This window comes from Ictalurus punctatus, chromosome 6 (assembly GCF_001660625.3).
Source record: "Ictalurus punctatus breed USDA103 chromosome 6, Coco_2.0, whole genome shotgun sequence".
NCBI classification, from domain to species: domain Eukaryota; kingdom Metazoa; phylum Chordata; class Actinopteri; order Siluriformes; family Ictaluridae; genus Ictalurus; species Ictalurus punctatus.
Genome location: NC_030421.2, coordinates 15,498,751 through 15,521,027, shown reverse-complemented (window position 1 = coordinate 15,521,027; position 22,277 = coordinate 15,498,751). Strand labels below are relative to the sequence as shown.

At 37.8% G+C, this 22,277-nt stretch overlaps 1 protein-coding gene across 10 annotated transcripts in view; it reads left to right on the top strand.

Moving 5' to 3' along the window:
• Positions 1–14,548, top strand: part of epb41l5 (erythrocyte membrane protein band 4.1 like 5) — a 58,605-nt gene extending 44,057 nt beyond the window's left edge. For 2 of the 10 annotated variants that reach the window (XM_017469293.3, XM_017469294.3), the window contains exons 18-27: positions 908–999; positions 1,885–1,920; positions 2,025–2,153; positions 3,602–3,666; positions 3,985–4,065; positions 6,843–6,924; positions 8,932–9,009; positions 9,158–9,214; positions 9,774–9,901; positions 11,513–14,548. In XM_017469293.3, the coding sequence (XP_017324782.1) occupies positions 908–999; positions 1,885–1,920; positions 2,025–2,153; positions 3,602–3,666; positions 3,985–4,065; positions 6,843–6,924; positions 8,932–9,009; positions 9,158–9,214; positions 9,774–9,901; positions 11,513–11,576 (812 nt within the window). In that variant the 3' untranslated portion in view covers positions 11,577–14,548. Of the gene's footprint in view, positions 1–907; positions 1,000–1,884; positions 1,921–2,024; positions 2,154–3,601; positions 3,667–3,984; positions 4,066–6,842; positions 6,925–8,931; positions 9,010–9,157; positions 9,215–9,773; positions 9,902–11,512 lie in introns of those variants that run through there. The other 8 variants (XM_017469298.3, XM_017469296.3, XM_017469295.3 and 5 more) reach the window with 8 other exon arrangements.
• The last annotated feature ends 7,729 nt before the right edge of the window (positions 14,549–22,277 follow it).

Here is a 22,277-nt window from a genome sequence, read left to right as displayed (position 1 = left end):
GTGGAGTCCATGCCAGCTCAAGTGCACACGGTCATTAAAGCAAAAAGGGGATGATCCAAATACTAAGAAACTCTGAAATTTGTGTATATATTTGAAAGATTCTGCTTTTCACTCAAGCTGTTATCAATAATAGAATTTGTAATGAAAATTGTTGTATTAAATTAGAAAAGAATGCAAACTAGAAGCATTTTCACTAGTGCTCTCAGACTTTTGGACCTCACTGTATGTTTCCTTACAGAATTGCTTATCATATAAATCTATTTATCCGTATGTGTGTATGTAATATATATTACACACGCACATTTATTTATTCTATTAACCGCAAGTTTTTAATGTATTTATTATTAGCTTTAGATTATTTGGAGTGTTTTCCATACACATCCCAGTGAATGACTTTTAAAATGATCGTGCATCAGAACGAGCTCATTAATATTAAGATTAGAGAATTCCACAGCTCTGTGGTATAATATGTAATGATCTGTTTGCATATTTATAATATATGCTATTATACAGTATATTGTGTGCATACCTGCGTATTATTAGATCATATTACTGTAACTTTATTTTCAAGAATAAATATAAAAAAACACATAACAAAAACAGTCCAAAGGGCACTCTGTGCTCTGATATCGCTGACTTAATGACACGGCTCTCCGATTTAGAAGCAAATAAACAGAACAGATGAAATGTTTGCTTTATGTTGCAATTCCCTGCATATAAAATATACATGTAATCAATATTGGACACAGAAGTAAGAGAGACTCGTTATACCACACGCATTTACCCTCGTGCTATCTCTGTTCATCCAGTAAGCATGTAAATGATATGTGCAGTATGTTCAGTTGAAGTGTGTACACCTGTACTGGTTAATGGTTGATGTTGAGTATCGAATGTCCTCTTCTCTCAGACGCTGCAGCTCGACTAAAGCAGCTGGAGATCGAGTGCACGCCGACCTCTGCTCCTGCTCGCTCGAATGTCAATGTCAACATGAACAACCAGGTCAGTTTAACCACCCAGAAGTGCTCATGGGGGCCTCAACACGCACGTACGCGCACACGACAAAATTTGCTGTTCTGTGTCCTCCATCACCAACATGTGACTCTGTTTGAGTAAACACAATGGTCATCTATACATCTTGCTTGTTTCAAAAGCTCTGATTGATTTACAGTTCAGGCTGGTTAATGGACAGTGTCCCTGTTTCAGTCTTCCATGACATTGACACTTTTTAAATTAAATGAGAAGGTGAGTTAATTCTTACAGCATTCAGTGATGTTTCTTCTCATTGCTCCTGCACTCTGCTGCTAAAGTGTAGCTTAATCTGGCCCATATGCTGCAGCAGACAGTAGGCCAATCTTGCAGGTCAGTGTACGGAAGCAGTAAGAGAGCAGGATAACATCATTCTGTTGAGCACTGGCAACATGCCAGAGTTCATCTTTAACAGGCCCCGATGCTAAAACTATCCTCTGTTCAGCAGTTCCAGTGATGTATAGATGATGTAGAGTTCGTTCACCCTACAGTCAGGGTGATTTAGGTTGGTGAAGACTGATGACTTACTGCAAATATAGAAGATGAGAAGAGCAAGCATTTATAGTGACCTTGAGAAATATTGCTGTGGGAATCAATACACAGGAATATTTTGTAGTGATGCAACCTGGAACTGAAATTCATTTCATTGGGATTTTATGATCCAGCTGTGTAAAGCTGAAAGGGACATATCCCAGAATACTTGCAGTACTAATCAAAAGGGTTGAATAATTATGCAACTAACAAATGTCTGCTTTTTTGTTTAATCAAGTTTTGTGTCAGTATTTACAGTTTCATGTGTTGAACATATTGTGTAACTCATAAAGTAAAAATCTCAATTAATTAAATTATTTATTCTAGGTTGTAACACAACAAACTGTGGAGAAGTTCAAGGGGGTGAATACTTATGCAAAGCACCATACTGCTAAATTAACTGCTGAATCAGCCACAGTGTCTGCTCCTACACCATTAACGCTTCCCAGTGCTGTGTATGGTTTCAGGAGGAAGTGCTGAAGCTGACTGAGAAGAGTCTGAGCAGTGTGAGCAGCAGTCCTGTACTGAGCAAGCTAAAGGCACCAGATGAGCTCAAGAGCAACATCCTCAAAGCCCAGGCAGAGGCAGTGCTCAAGGTGCCTTCAACATCACACACACACACACACACACACACTTTGATCTCATAAGCAAGCAACAGACATCCATTGAAGTGTATGACTCCAAGTTACAGTAGTGACACAATATGATTTCTGTTGATATTTTCATGTACTTCACTGTCATAACCAATGATTCTAATGATTAGGTTCAGTAAATTCCTTAGTCACGTCATGTGGTCTGGCTCATTTGACACATTACTCACATTGCTTTCAACATGCTTCTAAGTGCCTCCTTTCTAGCACTGGTGAGGCATAAGAGTAACAAAGAGTCTAATGGGCTTCAGTGTTATTAGAGGTTAAAATATGAAGAAGAATTTAAAGCCGATTTCTTTAAAGTAGCCGTAAGACAAACGTTGGTTCTAGGTTTCTCTCCCCACTCGCATCAATGAGCCTTGGGCACCCATGACCCCATCACCGGTTCACTAGTCGTCCTTCATTGGACCACTTTTGCTAGGTACTAACCACTGCATACCAGGAACACCCCACAAGGCCTACTGTTATGAAGATGCTCTGATCCAATGGTCTAGCCATCACAATTTGGCCCTTGTCAAAGTTGGTTTGACACGCTTGCTTATTTTTCCTGCTTCCAACGCATCACCTTTGAGAACTGACTGTTCACTTGCTGCCTGATATATCCCACCCCTTGACAGGTGCCAATGTAATGAGATTCAATGTTATTCACCTGTCAGTTTTTATATATATATATATATATATATATATATATATATATATATATATATATATATATATATATATATATATATATATATATATAATATATATATATATATGTATATATATGTATGTGTGTGTGTGTGTGTGTGTGTGTGTGTATGTATGTATGTGTGTGTGAATGTGAGTTTTCCAAAACCACATACTAACGTGACTGAGCGACTTGCAAACATTGTTGCTACATGCCACGGTCACATGTCTTTCTGCTTGCTCCTGGTACGGGCCTTGGGATTGATTATGGCTACTATGGAAATCAACTTGTCTTTGGGGATGCAAATGAAACCAAATTTGCTGCTTGCGCTTTCTTAGTTTTATTTCATCTTAATAAATATAACAGCTTACTATAGTTGGTGTTGAGTCTATTTTACATAATCATAATGTACTCTATATCAGCTGTCCATGACAAGGTTTGAAAGATTGAAAGTCTCTAATATATTAAAATGATTGGCGTCATCATGTGATGTTTAGACTCGACTTACATTTTTTCCAGCTTAGGCAGCATCTACCCCAACCTCAACATTTATAAAATTTCTGCGACTCTCCCATGCCCCATGATGATCTAGCTAAATAAATAGGTTGCAAGTGAACTTGGACTAACATTCTAAACAGAAGCATTCCTAACTCTGTGTCATTAATAGTTTAATGAAAACTAATAGTTTAATAAATTGCTTTATTCTTGGTTTGTCTTTGCCCAGGGCAGAAGAGAGGAGATTGGAGTCACGGGGGAAAAGAACTGCAACCTTCAGGAAGCAGCCGCCAGGTGAGACAGAGGAAGACTGGGACAGGGGTTGGGGGTATTGCAGAATCTTTTTTTTATTTTTATTTAAATGTGACCCAAATTTCATTGCCTCTGTAAAGCTCATCAAGGCTTACAAGCATTTATTAGGTGTTCGTGCAAGACCGCTCCATTTGACGTCATCTGAATCCGTATCAACATGACCAATCTCATAAGCTCACATTATTGTAATTGGTATTTGTGTTTGCCATTGTGTAATAATTAGTCATTTCGTGATTCACAAGGTCATGCTGGAGTCATTGATGTCAGTGCCTCTGAAATAAGACTCTTTCTGTATTAAAGTTGGAGAGGTGGGCAGACGGGAAGCACTTCCTCTCTGACGATGGGCAGCCGGGAGGCACTGATACAGACATGCTCCAGCAGGCAAGTCCCTATTACAACACACACTTTTACTCAACACACAAACTACAGGTAATGTTTAAGTTTTGAAAGTTTTTAAATGTCTGTGTATTTGTGTGCCTCTGTAATACTTCTGGGACTGTGGCTGAGGCAGTTGACCACAGACAGAATCTGGGGCATGCTCAGATTAGCAAGGGCCACCTGGCTGGGATATTTTAATGTGCAGAAATGATGATTATATCATGGAAATATTTTATAATGAGAGATGTCCTGTGTGTGTGTTTAAATACAAACTCAGTTAATGTGCAATTAATGGTATAAATTAAAGTCCCTGTGAAGTGCCTTGAAATGCGCAGGGTTATTTGATTTGTTGACATAATTTCCACTGAAACAGGAAGTCAGGGCAGGACATATCGAATGGCTCCTCCCCCTTTTTAAATAGCCAATAGCGTCATCAAAATTGTTGATCCGTATTGGCTGTAGAGAGAAATTTCAAATGCATTCTAATCTATTTTCTAATTGCAAATTTTGTTATTATGGAGCACACTAGCTTATAGATAACCCTGAAGGATAACTGCCACAAAACTTCAATTTTGATTTCATGGGGACTTTAAGGAAATGCACTACAGGTAGAAATGGCAATTTTGTTCATGTTGGTTTTTCAGATTTTTTGATAAACCACATCTGAAATGGCTTCTTATAAACTGCAGTAAGAATAATAAAAGCTCTGCCCACTTGGCACAATCACCCCATGTCATATTTCCCTGGAAAAGTTGTTTCCTGGTATCTAATTTTCCTTATAAACTCCACTAACTACAGTAGCACTGTAGTACATTTTTTTTCTCAGAATTATTTATTCTATATTCAGAACCTAAAAAAAATCTGATACTAGATGACCTGCATTTATTAAATTTTACATATTCATTCCTATTCTTTATTATCAGAATATTGCAAAGGAGTTTCCCAAAATGCTGATTATTGTTGGAATTGATTTTGTAACAGTGCAGAGTGTTTTCTTATTTAAACAATAAAAGAAATGATTTTACAATGGAGTTTCTGTAAAAGTATTTCTCTTGAGAGTGTCTACACTGTGAAATTAGTATTTTACTAGATTTTTGGTCGTTTTAATATGTAAATTGCTGGGTTTTATTAGAGCAAACTTGATTTGCATAATTAAATGTAATTTTTTAGAAAAAGTTACAATACAAAAAATGTGTATAAGAATATCAGAAATCAGCTGGCAATGATTGCGGTGTGTGTGTGTGTGTGTGTATATATATATATAATATATATATATATATATATATATATATATATATATATATATATATATATATGTATATGTGTGTGTGTGTGTGTGTGTGTGTGTGTATATGTATATATATATATGTATATATATATATATATATATATATATATATATATATATATATATATATATATATATATATATGTGTGTGTGTGTGTGTGTGTATATGTATATATATATATATATATGTATATATATATTACCCTTTTCACCTGCAGTCTCTTGCGTTAAGCTGATGATAACTGAAAACAGCTGGAAAGCAGCTACATTTTCAGCTCTATGTTGCCATCTAGAGGAAGCCTGGCTTTGTGAACACCGGCAAGTCACGTGACTCAAGTTCTGCCTGGATACATGTCCATACTTAACCACATGATTCATATGCAACAGATAGATGTGCAGTTAGCTGAGTGAAATGTCCAGAAGCTGGTGAGACTTGATATTCACAAAGACAAACGGTGAGAAAAGGGGAAAGAAGAGTGCGTCTGTTGTTCTGACTAAGCCCTCAGGATTTGACTCATTTGTCCATTGTGTCTATGTTAATGTGTTCTGGGGGTTTTTTTATGACCATCTGAATGACTTAATTATCTCTAGAGAGGCAGACGGCGAACCGACGTGAACAAGGCCGACAAAATAATGCTTACGTGCTGTGTGATTAAATGTATGTTTTAGGATTACATATACACCAGTTCCCTGGATTTCTATTATCCTTCTCTGATGGATTAGTGTGTTCAATGAAATGATTAAAAATACGAAAAGGAAGGATACAAAATCTGCAGGGAAAAAAAGATTAGAATTGAAATGTGATCATCATCTAATTTCCAAATGAAAAGAAGGATGCCCTGGATGTCAAGCATTAAATGGTTGCAAAACAATGCATGCTGAAATGCAGTTAAGTGATTTGTGTTCACTTGAATCCCTTACCCTCATGGTTTTTTTTTTTTTTTGGTTTTTTTTTAAGCTTTTCATGGAAATGGCTTTTCTTTGTAGAGTCATCCTTTAATCCTCATTTCCTATAATCCCAGCTGTGAGTCAGTGCTGCTTATATATCCTTCTGCCTCCTTAAATGTGCACACACAGTACTGGGGAATTTCAATTGACTTGCATATTATTGTGGCTCACAAATGCTAGACCTCAGTATCCAAAAAGAAATCTTTTTAATGCAGATATTTCCTGTTTAAAAAAAAAAAAAAAAAAAAAAAAACTGTCATGTGGTTTTGTAAGAACGTCTGTGCACGGATGTTAAAAAATCCTTGGAAAGGTTTCTTATTGTGCCCTGTGCATTTAACTGCTTAACAAGCAAGAAATCCTGAAGTAAAATCAAAACCTTTCTCGTTTCGGTCATATCTCAATACACACTCCAGGTCTGAGTTTGTGCACACTGGAACTTGTAAAGTGTACCATTTCACTGGCAGAGTAGATAAACATTTCAGGGTTTCTTAATGCCTTCTTGGAAATGTGATCCCTTCATCTGTGTGTTATTGTCTCCCCTCAGCCTCGAAATGAAAGCAGACGAGTTTATCTCCTCATCCTCTAGTGTGTCAGCTGAACCAGTGAATGAAGCCTCCTCAGCCAAGGTAACAAAGACTTCTGTGTGCAAACACACAATCACTCCAGCTGCTCCATGCTCTGGAATGGGAGTCTATTATCACTCATTCTCAGGCACTCAATTAAAAGGCTGTTAAAAGCTTAAAGTTATAAATGAATAGTTCATCCAATAGTATGAACTATGCTAAGGATAAAAGTGACAACTATTTAGCATTGTGATGTTTGCGTAACTGGCTGTAGTTAGCTTTAAAATGGATTAGTTTCGTATTTGTCTAATTATGATCAACATGTTTATTACAGTTATGTAAGGGATAATTCACGGCTAGGTGTGCGTTACACGATTTTAATGCACATCGTGGAGGCAAAGAACCACTTGACGTGTAGCGGAGTGCATTAATATCGTGTAACGCACACTTAGCTGTGAATTATCCCGCTTATACCATGGTCACTTGCAAGCATTGACAAGTTTATTGACAAGCTGTCATTGATGTTTGCAGTGCAAAATATGACTGAAAGGATAAAAATAATGGTTCATTTTCATGTTATTTTACATACAGATCGTTAGATCTACAATTCTGCCCCCTCTAGATAATACATACAGATAAAGTACTGAGATAAGTTTACATTTATTTGAATGAATTATAGTAAATAGTTATTAGAGAGCGAGATTGTGTGTGTGTGTGTGTGTGTGTGTGTGTGTGTGTGTGTGTGTGTGAGAGTGAATTATCTGTGTCTGTGCTGCATCTCTACTAATAATGAAGCTGTGAGTTTAACTACTCTATGCAATTGTAACTGTATGTTACTATGGTTCCAGTTGTTTATAGGCAGCGCATTCATTTAGAATGATGATTAAACTGACTGGAAATATCTGTGCATTGTAAGGTTTGAACACACCTTCCAGCCAATCAGAATCAAGTATTCAGACAGACCATGGTATAGGGTATTTTAACTTACGATTAAGTAAGAAATGAGATATATAATGAGGAAAATAATCAACACAGATGTGGTGTTGAAGGGGTCAGAGTTGATCATTCCGTAACAGCACAACCTGAGGTGTTTTATTTCTGTTATAGTACAGAATTTGTCAAAACTTTTATATATTAAAGAGTGATGGGTCAAACATATAACTGTTTGTTTATAGATACATGTTTATTGTGTGGAACATCAAGAGACAAGTTAGTTCCAGTGTTCACTTGCATTATAATAGCTATAAACAGTCATTTTCTTCTTCAGCCTCTTGTTTCTCGCTCCTGAAGTTAATAAGAGAAACAAATGCAGCTTATTTTACTGAGAAATTCTAACTTTTATTAATGGAAAAAAAGGTCTTTTTTAATGATATTGTTTCTCTAGTAACTGATTGCATAGGGACTTGTATGGCAGACAATCCACACCATCCTAACCAAATAATAAATGTATTAAAAATGTGTTATTTATTGTCTTCAAGAAAGAGAGGCTAGAGAAACTGATAAAAAGTATGACGTATCATTGTTCATTAAATACACTGTAAACATGTCAATTTTGGTACACTGCTGTGTAAGAGGAATAAAACTCTTTAGCATCACATCATACTACCCCATCATTGATTATTTTCCTAGAACAGCACACCTGTTCATGTTTTATACACCCAATCATGTTTTATTCCTTACTTAGCATTTAAATTTTTCTTCTGAACATTTTATGCATCTCTTGTAATAATGAGTAATAATGCAAATATACGCTATAAAATGAGCCATTTTTTTTACATTGAATGTGATATGAGTAGTTCATAAATTTGATTTGATTGTCGGTGAATTCATCCATATAATGAAGCACATGTGTGCAGATGTCCTGCATGACCAGCAACGCTTTCCTTGAAATTTTACTGCAAACATTTGACTATTGAACCTAACACTGAGTGCAGTGAAGGCAAATAATTATGATCAGCTCAGATAATCATGATTAATCGATTAAATAATGCATGCAACAGTCTGGATCAGTGAGTTGTTCATCTGAAACATGGTTAGTTCTCTAAGTTTACAACGTTTTTTTTAATGCAGGACAAAGCAGAGGAATGGGAGGCACACACAGCCCCCCAGATCGATAACCTGATAGACTTCACTGATCCTACACCAATAGTAAGTGCATAATCTACCACCAGCTGCTTTTTCTATATTGCAGGATCACGGAGTGCACACATGACACGTTTCTTATTCGAAGCATTTTGACACTTCGTGAGGTTAGTACACAAACCCCACTGACATTATTTCTGTCTGTCAACTTGAGCAGCTGCAGCCACCCAAACCCATCATTACACCTCGATGGATCATTCCAGCAGCTCCAGTAAGTTCAACTTGTTACAGTGCAAAAGTGTTTACATGTCAGTATGTACAGTAATAAAGGAACATGCTCAAGCTCCATATGCTCCATATACCCACCATACCCATGTTTCCTTTCATTTAATCACCCCAACTCTGGAACATAATTAATTTAAACATATGGAGATGTAGTGTTTGCTTTTTATTTTGCCTTGTACAACATTTCAAGTATTACCTGTTCCTAAAAACTATATCACTTCCCTTTAAACAGGGGACATGAGAATTGCCTTGAATCATTCTGGGCACATAAATATAAATATCTCCATGATACAACAGGAGTGTCTGGCAAAAAGGCATTTAATGTGAATAATCTTACTTTTTTATTTTTTTCATATTGTGAGTATTGTTTGTCGTATTTTAAAAAGATTCCCCTATTGACATGATTAGTTACATACAATGTCTTATTTATTATTTTTTTTAAATAGTCCATTTTGTCATCTGTCACTCCTCTCTCTTCAACTCTCACATACTCTAGTAAATGTAGTGACCTTCTTCGCCTTTCACATCTCTTTCCCCTTCTGTAGCAGACTGGCACCTTTACTAACGGCCTCCTAGAGCTTGACAAAGCAAAGATGGCAGCACAGAATAGTGAAGGGGGCGCTCCTGCTTCCCTCCCTCATCTTTCTCTCACTCATAATGTGATTGCCACAAGGTTTGTGTTGGTCCTGAGTCATTGCCATGTAACAGGAAGGTTCAAATCTGATTGAAGTAGTGAGATTTAAGTAAGGAGTAAAACACAAAGGGGTGTGCTGTTATAGGAAAATAATCAGTAATAGAGTGGTGTAAAGCATTTTTCAATAACCAGATGTAGGGCTGCACGATTATGGTCAAAATGATAATCATGATTATTTTTTATCAATATTGAGATCTCGATTATTTATCACAATTATTCGTTGATTTTAGGGACAACATTTTTATTGCACTGTCACATTTAAATAAACAGACAGCTGCTTTCACCTCCATGTTGTGCTACATTCCTGCTAATGTACAAATCTTTGCATCAAATTAGACTGATCCTTAAAGTGCATCATCTTGTAGAAGCAAAATATAAATAAAATTGTACCCAAAATCTAGGATAAGTAAAAATACAATGCCATCAACCAAATGAAAATATGCAATCCAATATAACAATATGCAACTAAATGAAAACAATTCAGGCCTTTGCAGAAAAGGCAATAACAGTGTTTACAGGAGGAGAGACACAGACAAATCACCCAATAGAGTGGTGACGAAGGGATGACGTAATTTTGTACCGGAACCCGGAAGTTAGCATCACACTGGTTCCCCCGACAAAAACCAAATAGGATTTTCCTGTAGACTTTTGGATTATTGCAAAAATAAGCTCTCTGATCAACAAAAGTTTACAGTACTAACACGTTGTGTCCATCAAGATCATTTTCACAAATGAACACAAGTTTTATGAAATAGAATCGGCAGAAATAAACAGCTAACCGTGTGCTATAAACGAACTACACCACGGTAGCTCGACGTCAACATCACCATCACAAAGCTTCCGACAACTTTTCCAAACTTGATTTAAAAACATTTTCCATAATACGGATTTTCTGTGTGGATGAATCTTCATTCATGTTTTTTTTTTTTTTGGGGGGGGGGGGGGGGGGGGATTGTGCACAGCATACCCGAACCGGTTCATAGGTCGAACAGTAGTGGATGTTTACTGATAACCAAGTTGGGCATTACCTGCCGGTGACCGATTTAATCAGCTGATTTACTCAACTAATTAAATCAACTGATTGTTTTTAAAATTGATGAAACAGATGAACAAAATGAAAACCTAACACTCAAAGTAGAATATTGCTGAACTTTCTTACAAAATGAAGCAGTACTAATTGTTCTGTGAAAATGTACTGTGCTTTAAAGATATAAATATTGAAGTAAATAAAAGCTATACATCCAAACTGAACCAAAAGTAACACTCCAAATAACACATAAAACGAGAGACATCCAAAATGAATTAAAAAAAAAAAAAAAAAAAAAACCCGCTTCAAATAACACACCAAGATTTGTCAGGGATAGTTTTTAGTTCGCCTCTAGAGGCCGCTCTCTTACTGTATATTGACAGTGACAGACGCAACAGGGAACAATTATCAGTCTGGATTTTTGCAGATAACCAATAGTTCCAGCAATTGGCTATGGGTGCCGATCAATCGGTCAACCTCTACTGTACATCATCATTACATGATATGAAGTGAATCCTACATCCTTGGGTTTATTGTAACGTTGTGTTTTCTACTGTTTGCAGCATTGTGGCTCACCCTCCAAGGAACAACCACAGACCCAGGGGCCTGCTGACCACTGAACTCTAAAATAAATAAATAAATAAAAATACAAAAAGAACTCACGTCCAGCAGTATCAACTACCTGAAAACTTTTACTCCGTTTCCCCTCCTCTACATTCCTGAATAACGATGCTTGCAGGCATTCTAGCAGAGAGACTTTAATGTGTGTAAATTGAAGAGTAGATGTGATGTCAGGATCAGCCTTGCTAAGACCCAGCTCCACTGCACTTCAATTTTATAATGTAGTAATAAAGGAAGATGCAGGAGCTGATGTCTGGACGCCACCGTTTCTGTTCCACCATTCCCATCACAGTGACTCAGAGGACAGAGTTATGGTGCTTCTCTGCCCTCTGCTGTTCTCACACATCTTCCTGTTACTGTGAAAGAGCAACCAGCTGAACCACTATGGATCCCCAACACTGGAAACTTGTATTTGTAGAACCCGAAACAGTCGCTTTTCTTTTTATCTTTGGTTTCTTGTGATACGAGACATTTAGTGTTCAGTATTCAGTATAAGCTTTTAAATGCTGTAGTACAAACTGGATTATTATTAGAGGATGATAATATGTAGCACTGGACAAAATGCAGTCTTTGAGAGATTGAGCCAATTTTGTAATTATATATCTTTTTTTTTTTTTTTTAATCCACACTCAGTGCTGTTTTTATCTTTGTAGTTGCATTATGACCTGCCTTATTTTAACAGTGTATGTCACAGGTGTTAAATTTATAGTTCGCTACAGTATAAATCTATATATTTTCTTTCTTTTTTTTATCCTTGTTGTTTTATGGAACTGCTTTTGACAATAATAATTCACTGGATCTTTAGAAGTAGTTGTGCGTAACAATAATCACCATTTAGTTACGACACTGTTTATAGGGACTGTGAGCATAACTAATGGTTAGATTGCAGTGCATGTCAGCTAGCTGAATGCCAGTTGGTATTTTACATAGCTAAAGTACAGAAACTGTTATGCTGTGTTCATTATTGTCACCTCCTGAGTGTCTCATTCTCATGTTGTCTGCTAGCTCGGTCACACCTTTGTGTCTGTACCTAGAACACTAGCTGGAAAAAAAAAATTAAATGTCACTAGATGCTGAAGTTGTACTGAAACTATTTTTGACCCGTATGCTCTAAGACTGCATTAATGTGCATTAATGTTGTTGTCATGTCCACCAGCTCATCCGTGTGATGAATCATCACAACTGTGGTCATTTCTCTAGCAGTCTGGCTTTAATTTATTCCTCTTCTGTCTCTATGCTGTAAGAGTATACTGTTTCATGCTGTAGTTTCATGCTGTAGATACAGTGGGGGAAATAGGTATTGAATGTGTCATTTTTTTCAGTGAATATATTTCCAATGAGGTTATTCACATGAAATTTTCACCCGACATCAGTGTTAACTCAAGAAATCCACACATATAAAGAAATCCAAACATTAAAGTCCATAAATGAAGTTATGTGTAATAAAGTGGAATGACCCAGAAAAAAAGTATTGAACACGCTAACTGAAATGTATTTAATACTTAGTGGAGAAGACTTTGTTTGTAATGACAGCTTCAAGACACTTCCTGTATGAAGAAATTAATCGGCCACAGTATTCAGGTGTGATTTTGCCCCAATCTTCTAAACATATCTTTAAATCTTGTTCAATTGGATTCAAGTCAGGTGATTTGGGCCATTCTAACACCTTGATTTTTTTCTTCTCTGAAACCAATTGAGTTTCCTTTGCTGTATGCTTTGGATCGTTGTCCTGCTGGAAGGTCCACCCACGTCTTATCTTCATCATCCTGGTGGATGGTGTCATGGCAAACAATCTTTCTAGCCATATTCGATAATGGCAGCAGAGTCTTCTCAAGAATCTCATGGTAAAGGGTTCCATTCATTGTTCCTTCAATTATGTGAAGTCTGCCAGTACCATGTGATGAAAAACAGCCCCACGCCATGATGCTTCCACGTCCAAACTTTACTGTTGGTATAGTGTTTTTAGGATGATGTGCAGTGCCATTTCTTCTCCAAACATGGTGTGTAGTATAACAGCCAAAAAGTTACATTTTGCTCTCGTCTGACCAGACTACACTCTCCCAGTATTTCATAGGCTTGTCCAAATGAGTTGTAGCAAACTTTAAACCAGCTTCGACATGCCTTTTCTTTACTAATGGAGTCTTGCAGGGTGAGTGTGCATAGAGACCATGGCAGTGGAGTGCATTGCCTATTGTTTTCTCTGTGACGATGGCACCTCCTGCCTCCAAGTGCTTCTGGAGCTCTTTCCGAGTGGTCCTTGGCTCTTGGGCTACTCATCTGACTATTCTTCTGACTCCCTGATCAGAAATCTTGTGAGGAGCTCCTGTGCGTGGCCGGTTGATGATGGAGTGATGTCGCTTCCACTTGTGGATAATGGCCCCAATTGTGCTTCTAGGAAGATTCAGAAGTTTTGAAATACATCTGTATCCAATTCCATCAATATGTTTTGCAACAATAAGGTTGCGAAGGTTTTTGGAGAGCTCTTTGCTTTTACCTATCATGAGATGTTTCTTGTGTGGCACCTTGGTAACGAAAAGCTGTTTTATAGACCATCAATTTACTAACCCAGCTGATATTAATTTGCACAGATAGGGGGTCTAATTACTTAGGGATTTCAGCATTTTCCTTGGCTTACTTTGCCTTGGAGAACTGCTTTTTCTTAGCGTGTTCAATACTTTTTTCCTGTGTCATTCCACTTTATTACACATAACTTTATTTATGGACTTTACTGTTGTGAATTCTTTATATTTGTGGATTTCTTGAGTTAATACTGATGTCTGGTGAAAATTTCATGTGAATAACCTCATTGAATATATATTTACTGAAGAAAATGTTGACTCGTTCAATACTTATTTCCCCCACTGTATATGACTGACTTCTGTAGAGATCACTGTACTGATGTATTTACATTGAAGAACCTTAGAGCACATTTTGTATGATTTAGCTTGTTCTCCAAGTAAAAATGTATTTTAACAGTACTGCCTGTTTTCCCTGTACTCCCTTTATAGAAACATTTGAAATAAGTGTGCTAGACCCACCATAACTTGAGCTAAGGATCAAACCGAGGACACTGGAGCTGTGAGGGTCCCTGGTTCCGTACTGAGCTAAGGTCACTGTCTGTTCCACATGTTGAGCTTGAAATGATCTTGCATCATATGACTATGATCTTTAACTCTTGATCTCTCGTGCAGTGGATGGAAGTGATTTATGACGCATTTGGTTTGTTGGGGAAATGTGCCCTTTTATTTAGGACATTAGACCCATCTCATTGCATTTCTGTGAAGGTCAGTGGCTCAGAGAGTGATTAAATTAATAATTTATTCATTCATTCATCTTCAGTAATCACTTTATCCTGGTCAGGGATGCAATTCATTTTGAATGCATTTATTTTGAAGATTTATAGGTCTTAATAGACCTGAAGATTTTTAACGATGTATATATGAATCAACATGTGATTGGAGTACTGTAGTTACACAGTCAGAGTGTAAGTATTAGTTGTGAGGCCTATGTCACCCTGTGCTGGGGGCTGATGGCTCCTCTTTTCATTACATTTACACGGTACAGGTCGGTTTCCTAGTTTTATTATTTTTTAAAAACTGGTTTAAAGTGAACACAGAAGTCAACAGAAGTGAATTTACTTAATTCAAATTTGTACATTGGTTCCACGTGAACATAATTTGTTCATATATTTTATGTTTATTGCAAAATATTAAGGTATAAAATATTTAAATAGTTTGAGAGTGTAGGAACCCAGATTCTATTATGTTATTTTCAGTGCATCATGGGAGTGAGCGTTCGCTGCATCGCGATTTTATTTTTTAAAATTAAAGTTTTTTTCTTTTAACACATATTTCTGCATTGTTCAAAAGAAACAAAGTTTATTTAATAAGGGTAAAGTTAAATCAAGTTTTTTATTATTATTTTTTAATTATTATTATTTTAAGTACACTGCCTGTCAAGTTTATAAACACTTGCTTATTCAAAAAAATGTTGTTTTTTTCTTTCAGATTTTAGACTAATATTACTGTCAGCAAAACTACTGTATGAAATTACACAAATGGGTCAAGTCTGTGTACTTAATCTTTAATATAGGAATTCATTCCCGATCCAAAATTATTACAATCCCAAATTATTAAGTCAAGTCACGTTTGGGTTTTGTTCAGCAAATCTAAACAGGATACATGTAATGTGCAAGGTAAAGTTATTGAAAGTTTGGAAATTATTTGCTACATGCCAGTGTTTCCACCCTGATGCTCAAGCATGGCTGGAAGAACTTTAAACAGTCTGTTGATATAATTATTGCATGCTGTTTCTGTCAGTTCCTCAAACCATAATTTATTTATGGCAGCAACCAAGTCAGACTTTGTTGTCAGTTTAACCTTCTATGAAAGTTATTGTCATTCATTCGTATAATTCCAACAATTGATAAGTTTTTTCTCTATTTAGCGGTCTTTTTATTTTAAGGATTTAATAAATTGCATATATAAAATGATTTTATTTAAAGTGTCATGTTTGTGATTTTTAACTAAAAAGTGCCAAAGTGAAGTGCCACTTTGTGTCAGTTTGATCGTCGCGACTCTCGCGATGCATTGCAGTGGTCTGGCACAACAACCGCTCACGTTTTTAGCATCCTGGAGAGGGGGAAGAAGCGAGCCTGTCAGGACACACACAGGCACAGACAGACAGAGAGAGACACACAGTTCTCCATGTAGTCTGAAATTCTGGATTTTCCATTGATTTTAATCAGATCAAAAGTAACTAGTAACTTAAGTGGTCTTCTCATCGTATACTTTATTACTCTTACTCAAGTAATTATTAATATTATTACTTTTACTTTGTACCACTATGTCTTTATCCCCAATATACAGTTGCTCTATGAGTGTTCAGTTATACCTGACAAGCTGGCCTACCTATGGTGGAGGTGTGAAAGCGTCTTGCCCAAAACAATAGCAGGAATTATCCACACCCAAGTACAGGTGGAAATGGCCCATAACCCTAGGACCACACAAACCCAAAGTGCGGAGACCATTCCACTGAACTACCCAAATGATATTTCAAATGAAACTGCACGCAAAGTTTACAATAACAAGAGACTGACCGAAAACACCAGCAATTGAGGTTCAATCCTTTGCTCAGGTGAAGTTTAATTCTATTCAGGACATTGAAAATATATGATCAAATCATGTTAATTTAACTCAATTCAATCACGTGGAACCAATCTACAAATTTGAAATAGGTAAATTCAATGACCTTTTTTTCAGTGTGTGGATTTCTGTGTTCACTTTAAACCACTTTTTAAATAGTAAAACTTTTAATCTAAGAAAAGAACTCAATTTTCCATTGGCAATAAAGGAGATGATTGAATTCATTCAATGTTACCTTGAGGAACTTTTCACAGTGAAAAAACCCCTCTCATTTAAAAGACACAACTGAGCTGGGGCTCGAACCCCAGTTGCTGGTGTAGTGCACGTACATGTTTTAACTGCGCCATTTGAGCACACATACTACAACCACATTTAAATTAAGATTATTGTAAGTGTTGATGAGAGATAATATTTTTATGTAAACAATACATATTTGTTCTTAAATCTAACCTTCTAATAGAACACTCAAGATAATGACAGATTATGAGAGGGAAAAGCCAGTAAGTCAGTAGACTCGGGCCTGTGCAGAACCTGGTTGTCCATGTCAGCAGACTCGGGCGTGATCAGATCTTGGATGTCCATGTCAGCAAACTCGGGCGTGATCAGAACTTGGTTGTCCGTGTCAGCAGACTCGGACGTAAGTAGAACCTGGTTGGTCGTGACATCAGTTTCAGGCATGAGGAGAACTTGGTTGACCATATCAACGGACTGGTGTGACCATAACTTGGTTGGTCCTGATGTCGGTTTCAGGCGTGAGCAGAACCTGGTTGGTCATGACGCCGGTTTTAGGGATGAGCAGAACCTGGTTGGTCGTGACATTGGTTTCAGGCATGAGGAGAACTTCGTTGGTCGTGGCATCATTTTCAGACTGGAACTTGGTGTGGAAGGTCACATAGTCGATCTCAGACTGGGACTCGGCGTGGGATGTCATCTCGTCGACCTTTAGCTGGAACTTGGCTTGAGAGGCCGTCTCTTCGACCTCGGACAGGAACTTGGCTTGAGTGGTCGCCTCTTCGACCCCATACATGAACTTGGCTTGAGAAGCCGTCTCTTCGACCTCAGACAGGAACATGGCGAGAGGCCCTTTTTTCAGCCTCAGACAGGAACTTGGCTTGAGTGGTCGCCTCTTCGACCTCATACATGAACCTGGCTTGAGAGGATCTTTTTTTCAACCTCAGACAGGAACTTGGCTTGAGAGATAATCTCTTCAACCTTAAGCAGGAACTTTACTTGGGAAGTGACCTTGTCGACCTCGGTCATGAGCTTGGCTTTGGAGGCCGTCTCTTCGACCTCGGACAGGAACTTAGCTTGTATGGTCATCTCTTCGACCTTGGACAGGAGCTTGGCTTGAGAGGCCATCTCTTCAACCTCGAACAGGAATGTGGCTTGGGACTCCGCCTCTTCAACCTCAGACAGGAGTGTGGCTTGGGAGGTCACCTCGTTGACCTCTAGCAGGAACTTGACTTTATGCTGGAGCTCTGGAAATGAGACAACCTTGTGGGTCTCAGGCTGGAACTCTGGGGATGAGACTGCCTCATGGGTCTCATGTTGAAGCCCTGCCAGTGACACCACCTCATGGGTCTCAGGTTGGAGCTCTGGGGAGGAGGTCACCACGTTGATCTCTGATTGGGGTTCTGGAGATGAGGTCGCCACGTTGACCTCCAACAGGAGCTCGGCAGGTGAGACCACCTTGTGGGTCGCAGTTTGGAGCTCTGGGGAGGAGGTCACCATACTGACCTCTCACTGGAGCTCAGCAGGGGAGACCACTTCGTGGGTCTCTGGTTGGAGCTCTGGAGAAGAGGTTGCCACGTTGACCTCTGTCTTGAAGTCGGCAGAGGAGACCACATAGTGGGTCTTAGGCAGGAGCTTTGGGGAGGAGGTCACCCAGTTTGCCTGCTCATAAGAGGAAGTGAATGGCAAGTCAGGTTTATCTGTGAGGCAGGCCTCCCCCAAAAGATCCTCCAGAACGGCCCTGGATTCTGGACAGCCGAACACCATCACGAATAGTCCCACAAACTTGCCGGCTTGGGGTCCGCTAGGCTCAAAAAATAGATCTGGCAGTCAACAAGAAAATATTCAGGGTAACCAGAAAACCCATCATACGGCTCTGGGAGATCTACAACAGTCCACTGAGGAAACTGGATTGAATCCAAAGCTGGGACGGTTTGCTTGGTTTCCTTAGCGTGACGTCTTCTCCGTATTCCTGCTGCATCCATAGTATGGCGAAGTATTCTGTCACATAATCCACGTAATGAAGGTTAGTATGGATGCAAATGCAAATAAGAGTTTATTGAGAGAGAGATCGGCAAACAAATCCAAAACATGAAACAATAGCAAGGTCAAGAAACAGGCAAAGGGTCAGGCGACTGGCAAACAGGCATAAATAGGGCAAGGCTAGAATCGAGAACAAGATCACGGAACATGAAACAAAACGAGGAACAGGGTACAAACACTTGGTACGGTGATAACACTAATACTTTGCAAAGTGCAAAGAGACACAAGGGGATTAAATGACAAACATAATCACGGGTGAAACACAAGACGGCTGAGAACAATGTCACACCTACGGGAAACAACCAATGACAATACAGGGGTGGAGACAGGACAAAAACCATAACAAAAGCATGTGTAGAAAGTAAACAAAGTCAATGTCACTGAAGACCCAAAAGCGTGTGTTTGCTAAGAGCTTGTGGTTTGGGTCTCCAAGCACGCTGCATGCTACAGAACTAGCTCAAGGGGAAATCGTGACAATTGGTTTTAGTAATTCTGGTTAAATCAAGCCTATTGATCAACTTTAAGTTCTACAAGGAGATGAAGGATCTTGTATCTTTTAAGAATATATGGTGTCTCGAAGGTGCTTTAGGCCTGTGTGTTTGCAGAAGACAAGGTGAAATTTAATCAATTATTAGAAATCTGAGTACCTACTGATTGAAGTGTTTGTTTTTTGTGTTTCACTGTTTTGTACTCTCTGTATGTTTTCAGATGCAATTGATTTTGTTTTTTATTTATTGTCATCGAAAGGACTCGGTGAGACCTTAGTATGTCTTTGTAGTTTTTAAATGCATGTAAATAAAGGGCTTTTGAAATTCAAATTCTCTAATTTTTCCGTCACTGAAGTCTGATTGGTTTTGGGCAGAAACACTTTAGGTCAGAATGTGATTCGTTCCGTCTTGTGCTCTGTGTCGCTCGCACGAGCGAGAACGGTCGCTGTTCTTCACAACTGCAACTCGCTCAGTGTTATCTGTGAAGAGTGGACTGCTCTGAACCTGCTTTTTTCTCTTACTCAGACATGCCGTATATGACAGTTAGGAGAATATAAATATCGAATAACGAGTAACTTGAGCAGAGAGGAAGACTAGACAAACTTGTTCTTGGTGTGAAAATATCGCTTCATGATGGGAAACAGCGGCGTTTTACCGGCAAGGAGACATACAGCTCTGTGTGTTATACTGGGTGAGTTGAACTAAACACCACACACACCTACTGCTTATAAATAACACAAATTATATGAAGTAAACAAAACCAAAAGGTCTGCTCTCATTTATCATGCATATGGGCTATAAGGCCTTGCTGACTAGTTCCCTAGAGACACACGTAGAAATAACCAGAAAATAAAATCACAATGTAGACTTGGAGTTAGGTTTAAACCAATGTTTTATTATTATTATTATTATTATTATTATTATTATTATTATTATTACTACTACTACTACTACTACTACTACCACCACAGTTTCAGATTCGATGTTAACTCCAACAACTCATAGAATAAAAACGCCTGGACAAGTGAGCTGTGTACTCGTTCAAGAAGTGTGCTCTGCATACCTAACAAGCCTTTCCTGCAAGGTTTACTTGCAGATTGAGAAAGATCCATGAGAGGCTTCTGCTTTAACTGTACATATGCTTGATAGCAGATTTTTCTCTCTGTCTCTTTCACCATCTGTTTCTGATGCTCTCTCCTGAGCTTGGTGCTTTAAACACATAGACGAACACATGGGTGTATTTTAGGTTGTGTGTGTGTAAGTATGAATTCATAGATCGATTGGCTGCATGGATGCTGAAGCTACGTTCAGCACATTTATTCCATACTGTGGTTGGTAGTGTCACATCTGCAGTGAATGTTGGATTAATATTAATAGCTTGTAGAGTCATTTCAGTGTAGTTAATACTGCTGTTAGAGGCATGCAAAACCTTTTCCTGCTTAATCTCTGTCCGCTACATCTTTTCCCGTCACTAAGACAAGATTAGAAATGTGTGGACTCAACCAATTTATAATAGAAGTATAAGGGCATTTGTAAAGTTCCATAAATGTATTAAATTTACAATTTTGTAGCACTTCAAAAAGTAACTCTGACACTTACGATAAGACAGACATGAGAGAAGGTGGATGGAGCAATGGAACAATATGATATGATATAAAAAGTAATTAGGGTTAATTAAGGCCTATTTACATAGAAGACAATGTAACTAAACAACAATTTTTTACAATGAGCCTGTTGTGTTTGATCTATCCAAAATTACATCCACCTTTGTCTAAATAATTTCTGAAAGCATTCTACAAAAGTATATGTTTTGCTTAAACATTTATTGACTGTCCAACAACTGTAAATGTTTAGACATTCACTAATAATTCTGAACAAACAACTTCTCTTAGTACAGGTGTCACGTATCGGGGAAACTCTGGACTCCACTTCCCATCAGCCACTGCACTGCACTAGTTGTCACATGACCACCTGCACCTGATTCATGTTTTGGTTAATGAGCACTCATGGGTATAAATAGTCCTTGTCTGCACCATTAGTTTGTCTTTCGTTGTCTTAGACTCCTGTGTTCCATGTTTGACTCATGTTGTTTATGGCTCGGTGTTTGTTTCTTGCCACAGTGTGTTTAGTCAAGTTTTCTTAGTGTATTCGTTTCATAGTACGTTTGGTTAAATAAATGTCTTTATCTGCACCTGCTTCTGGCTCAACCTCGATTTGTGACAACAGGGAAATGTGTCAAAATTATTGTCTGTTGCAATCAGTCATGCATTTCTAATAAGTACAGTGTACAGTCCATACAGGATTTCGTAGTTTTTTTGTGATTGTTGTAGCCAAAAATGCTTGATTTTTGCCTGAAATTTTTTTTCAAAATTTATGATGCAAGAAATTGTTTTGCACAGTCTTTCACAGTGATGTTTGTTGATTTAAATGAGACCTTTTAACGATACTCATGTGAATCACATGAATTGTGAATCGAAGAGGGCTTTAGAATTAATAAAAATTAATTCTGAATATTGTTGAGTTTGCTTGATTTTGCGTTAATTTCTGTGTTCGCAAAATTGCTAAATCATGGAGGGACTGGTTATATGCAACAAGATATTTCTTTAAGCATTTCTAAGAAATGAGACTAAATACGAGTGATATTGTCTTTAGTGTAGTTGATCCTATTCTTATAAAACCACAAAAGAATAAACATATTGATTGTCCATGTTTTTTGTTTTGTTTTTTTTGTAGCAGAGATGCTGGCTAGGGTGATCAGTTCAGCATAGTACTAAGCTTTACTGTTCCATTACTGTTCCATT